The 6,000-nt window shown below is 36.7% G+C and overlaps 1 protein-coding gene across 2 annotated transcripts in view; it reads left to right on the top strand.

Moving 5' to 3' along the window:
* Positions 1-963: 963 nt before the first annotated feature.
* The window catches only part of LOC149803016 (uncharacterized), a 42,603-nt gene continuing 37,566 nt past the window's right edge, over positions 964-6,000 (top strand). The window contains exons 1-3 of one of the 2 annotated variants that reach the window (XM_089952571.1): positions 964-1,158; positions 2,376-2,645; positions 4,905-5,237. In XM_089952571.1, coding sequence (XP_089808697.1) covers positions 1,128-1,158; positions 2,376-2,645; positions 4,905-5,237 — 634 coding nt within the window. In that variant the 5' untranslated portion in view covers positions 964-1,127. Of the gene's footprint in view, positions 1,159-1,348; positions 1,444-2,375; positions 2,646-4,904; positions 5,238-6,000 lie in introns of those variants that run through there. The other variant, XM_089952572.1, reaches the window with a different exon arrangement.

Genomic DNA, 6,000 nt, shown 5'->3' with positions numbered 1-6,000 from the left:
ATTCATCAGACCTGGTGCAGCGGTGACATGGACATAAATAAATTCAGAAATTTCTTTAGTCGTGCTCAGGCAAAACCACACGGATTTGTGACGATAAATTTACATGATCCTCGGACACGGTATCGAGTTGGGTTAGATACAATTTTTAGTTAGTGTTTCCAGAAATGCAAGCATTAAAAATTCTAGAATTTTGAGCAGCAGAGAGACTGAGCCACCGAATGTTTCGTCTAGTAGACCCTTGTATCGAGAAGTAGTTATATAGGTAGACATTTTTCATGAGATAACCCTTCTAGTCAGCGAAGAAAGCCTATTTATCAGTGTTTTCTGACCAGAAGGGTTATTTTGTGAAGACAAATCTTCTATCAAGAGTGTTTTCGATAGAAGGTTCTGTTTGACGAAATAGTTGGTGGGCTCAGTCTCTCTGCTGCTGCAGATGTTACGCAAATGTTACCGTATTCAGTGCCGGATTAAGGTATTCCAGTACCCTAAGCACTGAACATATTATGGTGCCCACCCCCTTCCTAAAAAATGTGAAACCCCAACACCCATTCCCCCCAAAAAATAGATTAAAAATTTTAAGGGCTAAAAAGGTGGGAAAATACCAGTGTAGCCTCCATTCTAAATCAAAATACTCGTACATGCAGATCGAAACGGTCGTATATAATGTATTCAATTTTATCATCAACAATTAATTAGAATTGGACTGGTGCTTAGTGTACTTAATGGGTAATACGGCACTGACTAGTATTAAGCCCACAGTTACAAATATTTTCATGAACACATACACGATCATCCATAGCAGGTCAGTATATTGTGTAATGACTAGGTCCAGATTATGAACTGCAAAGCTTTGTGAATCACTTTATGCCATCCATTTTCTTAGAGAAACATTCATTAATGAAAAACAATTCCAAAGTGAATTCTTTGAAAGTTTAAATCGCCAATTAAAACTAGGCTATCTTAGCTAGTTTTCGTGATGGACTTACGACATTGGGGGTCGGGGGGATATGAAAGTTTAGCAGTAGGGATAAAAATTCACAGCCCGTGATTACAAGACCTAAAAACAATAACTTGTTTTGACAGCATAGAGCTAGATACACGTGCAGATCTTCACAGTGGAGGAAAAGATGGACAGTGTAGGGCGAAGAAATACTCGAGGTAGATAAAAACAAACCTAATCACGCTTTAGCCATATTTCTTCTTCAGTAGCTTTTATTATGCATGTAGACATGTTTTGTGGTTCAGTCATTAAAATGCGCCCATAATGTTTGTAGTTTGAGTTAGCATTGTACGTCCCATGAAATCTCCTATTTTCGATGTTCACATATTTTCGAAATTGGCAGTACGTGTATCAAATTACACCGTAATGCGGATACATTTGCGGCCATGGTCTCACTAAATCTTACAAGACCCCACATTTAGTGGGAGCCACTTGCCTAATCGGTCTGTTGATTTTTTAATATACATTTTTTTTTTTTTAATTGTTTACAATATAATGACATTAAAGCCTATAGTCTACATGTCTACTTGAAAATGTGAAATATTATATAAGTATACGGTACAGTAATCACCGTAGAAGTGTATTTTTATTGATGTAGAATATGTTGAAAATAGTTGTTAAATCAAACAATACAAAATGAGTAAAGGATTTAATCATTTTATATTTTCCTCGCAGCAATATCAATGGCATCGGATTGTTGTAAAAGTCATACTTACGGCATAGAGGCTTCATATTGGCATTCAGAACCGACTTTTTAAGTAGATTCATTCTTTACAGTTTGATTATACATATTTTTTAATGGCAAGGATTCACTTTATTTGTATCCTCATACACCTATATTCCTTCTAATGTCATTATTTATGTCACGAAGTACGTATGACAACATTGATATTAGATTATGTGAACGAAGTCAACCAAAAGGTGTGATCCAGTACAGACCAGATGGATTGTCATGCTCCTTCTTCTTGACCATACTTTTACTACCAGTCTACTGTTGTAAAAGCCCATAGTGATTAATAATTTTGGTCTGGAAGATTGTTTTTGACATTGAAGGTGCAGAGCATTCAACTATCAGGATTGAATAGACTTTGGTAATGATTTTTTATGTTAAAGTTTAAAACAACAGTTAATATTTAATTTGATTTGTATCAATTCACATACATGAACGCATGGACATATAACACTAAGTGTATTATTGACATCCCATCTGGGTTATTTTAAAGGTCATAGACCCTAGAAACTTTATTATTTGTTTGGGTGAGGATTGGAGTGCATGTCTGTATAGCGTTTTGATTGGTCATATTGAAGAGTAAACTGCGCTTTCCAACAGATATCTCTGATTGTCACAAATAATGCTTCTTATGACTTTCATCAGACAACTCCAGAGCTGGATTTGAAAAGAGGGAAAAGAGACGTACTATAAGAGGTCTTCAGGAAGCAATTGATAACAAAGATGTTGAGTCAGTAAAACAGATCCTGACTGGTGATTTTGATGTGGATTTTCAATACCGTAGTCAGACATCCCTACAACTAGCTGTCAAACAGGGATGCCATGAGATCTGCAAATTGCTAATTGAGAAGGGAGCTAATGTCAATATGGCTGATGCAGAATTGAACAACTTGCTGAATATGGCCTGTTGGAGAGGTAATTGTCCCTAACTTTCATCAACCCCTTTTCAGTGTCTCAAGTTGCAAATGAATTAGTTGAATTTGTTTCTTACAAGTTGGCATATGAGAGTAAAAGTTGATTTTGAACAATCTTGTGACCTTAACCCTTTACCTCATACAAGCGTCTTTGGACGCCTTTACTCCATTCGCATGGAAGCGCCTTTTGACGCCACTGCAAGATTCGCATAGAAGCGCCTTTTGACGCCTGCTGTAAACATCAGCCATTTTGAGATAGTTTTCGTAGCGCCACCTTCGGGGAAAACCCCCCTATTACATACTACATTCATTTCTGTTAATGACAATTACGTCAGATCACGTGGTCGCTATTCATGCACTGGTCGATATCTGCTATTTAAAGTAACTGGGTCATAATCTCCACTCTCCAAAATGGCAGCTGCGGATTTCATTCAGTACGTACGAAGTTTTCACGATTAGAATAACAACCACGAAAGATTCAATAAATTAGGTAAAGGCTCTGATATTAATGTAGGCAGCAATTAGTTTTTATAAATTATCAAATTCAGATGACTTAGTGATGTAGACGCACACGAAAACCTTGTAAATTTCGAGTATCGGAAATGGCAGCTACGGTTAGTCACGCGGCCTCACTGACATGACGGTGAACGAGTTCTCTCAAGATTTCGAAGCACATAAAAAAATTCTTCTGTGGAAAATAATTATACAGCTATAACAATCGGACATTGCTCTTAAATTTTTCCACATATAATATATGTGTACCAAAAATGTAAAATGGTTAAAATTGTTGTTAAACATAACATACACTAAATTGCTTAACAGTTCACAGGCAGGATTTCATTCAGTACTTAACGAAGTTTTCACGAGTAGAATCTCAACCACGAAAGATTCAATAACTTTGGTAAAGGCTATGATATTTATGTAAGCAGCAATTAGTTTTTATTGATTATCAAATTCAGATGACTTAGTGATGTAGACGCAGACGAAAAACGTGTAAATTTCGAGTATGGGAAATGGCAGCTACGGTCGGTCATGCGGCCTCACTGACATGACGGTGAATGAGTTCTCTCTCGATTTTAAAGCATATTAAATATTCTTCTGTGAAAAATAATTACACAGCTATAACAATTGGACTTTACTCTTCAATTTTTCCATATATAATAGATGTCTACCTTAAACGTAAAATGGTTAAAACTGCTGTTAAACGTAACACCACTACATTGCTTAACAATTCACAGGCATGCCTATGCGGATGCGGTCTGCTAGGTAACAGGTGTTCTATTTATAGCGTGCTGCACTTTGTCACTATGCTCTATGAGGTAAAGGGTTAATAAATGTTTTATAATTACAAGTATATACCACTAGTGTGTCTTGCTTTAACAACATATGATTTAATTTAGATCCTTTTCACTGAGGCTGCTGGTCCTATATAAAGTGGCAATCTTTACGTATGACAGTTCATGTTAACAGCATATGAAACAATGTTTTCAGTCTGTATGCAAGGGGGCATATGTATGTCATCACCATCACTACATCACTTGGATGGTATGTGAATTCTTTTTTGGGCAGGAAATGACTTAATTTGCACTGGAAGATATTGAAATGAAATTGTAAGCTTTTAAACAACTTATTATTAATATTTATTACTTGCCATTATTACATTCATGTATCTATTTCTGGCCATACTCCCCAATCCAAGGGACATCATTCTCTCCTCATATTAGTTGTTGGAAATATAAAATAAAAAAAGAACATGATCACAGTCCATTTCTAACAATCATTCCTTCAGCTTCATGCACTTCTACATTTGTCTATAGCCTGGTCAGACCTCATGGATAATGCATCCTTCCCTGCACACAAGCACGCATACACTTGCAAGCAGAGGTCTACCAGCTTTGCTTCCAAGACCTTCCATGTTGTCATTCCAGCAGTCCCTTCCGGTATCTCTGGGGGAAAAGGTTTACACCCTTCTGTATTAGGGTGCAATAGAAAGGGTGGTGAACATCAAAAGTCAGGGATTTTATTCCCAGTTCTTCCTATATTCCAGACTAAGGTAAAATTTTTACTCTTTAAGAAAATCTTTCTCCATTTAACAAGTTTCTGTTGGAAGATCATTTTAAGATGGAGATGTATGCCTTAGTCAGGAATGCCATGCAGTAGTCTGTCCATTTGTTTCTCATTCAGTGTCTGTTTCAAGGCTTGTCATTACTAAATCTTCCACACTGCTAACTAAACATGTCTGGTAAATTTAACTTTTCAGGATTTCTAGACATTGCCAAGTTGCTGGTGGATAATAATGCTGGCATTGATGATCGGAACATCCATGGCTCCACTCCACTGAACACATGTGCATTTCGAGGCTACGTTGATATCCTTCTTTTATTGCTGCAAGCCAACTGTAACCCTGATCTGCCCAATGACCATGGTCTTACTCCACTGCACACAGCCACCAAACTTTGTAATAAGGAGATAGTACAGATGCTGATACTGGGTGGGTGTGACGTAAACAAGATGGATTTCGAAAGGAGAACACCACTTATGATGGCTGCAGAACTGGGTTATAGTGACATAGCCAGGTTGCTTCTGAAAGGAGGTGTGTACTATTGAATGAGTATGATCTGATATCATGAGTGAAAGAGTTCTTTCTGAGATGGAGATCCTGCAAATCCACTATAGTTATCAGTGTTCACAAGTAACTCTTTTCTCTCATTTTTTGAAAAAAGTCCCACAATTTACAGTATTGTATGGTTAGCTTTTAAATTGAAAGATATTAAGTATTGCAAAGAAAACCCCCATTCATAATTCCTAGTGTTGTCAAGTGGTTTATGGTTTGTGCGTTTAACACCATTTTTTAGCACATGAGAGCTGTACAGTGATGGCCAGAATATTTGATAGAGGAAGAACCTGGGAAGAAACAACGACTCATTGGACGCTACTAGCAAGCTTTCTCCTATACCCATGTTGGCAGAGCGGAGACTTGAACCCACGCAGACGGAGGTGAGATGTAAGTGATCTGAAAAGATAAGTACCTTAGACAACTCAGACACCCACAGCCTTGAATGTTGTTAGGTTTTAGTGTAAGGATAATCATTATGAAATGAGTTTAATAATTTTTCCTTTTGGTGAACCTTTTCAAGCAAAAGATTGAAATTATTTGACAAGTGTCATAAATTTCATTTGAAATGAGCACAAATTAAAGTTTCTAATTATTGCACGATGAAAGTAGTGATTTTATCAAACCGCAGAATAGTGTATTGAATGGATTTTGAAATATGGATGCATGTCATTTTTCCTTTAATTTGCATGACAATATAGTTATATTAATGTAAGTAACACATTAGGCATGTGATAAATAT

This window comes from Sinohyriopsis cumingii, chromosome 3, assembly GCF_028554795.1.
Source record: "Sinohyriopsis cumingii isolate HCF-2022 chromosome 3, ASM2855479v2, whole genome shotgun sequence".
NCBI lineage: Eukaryota > Metazoa > Mollusca > Bivalvia > Unionida > Unionidae > Sinohyriopsis > Sinohyriopsis cumingii.
Note: the sequence above shows the minus strand (reverse complement) of the source record. Positions and strands in the feature narration are given on the sequence as shown.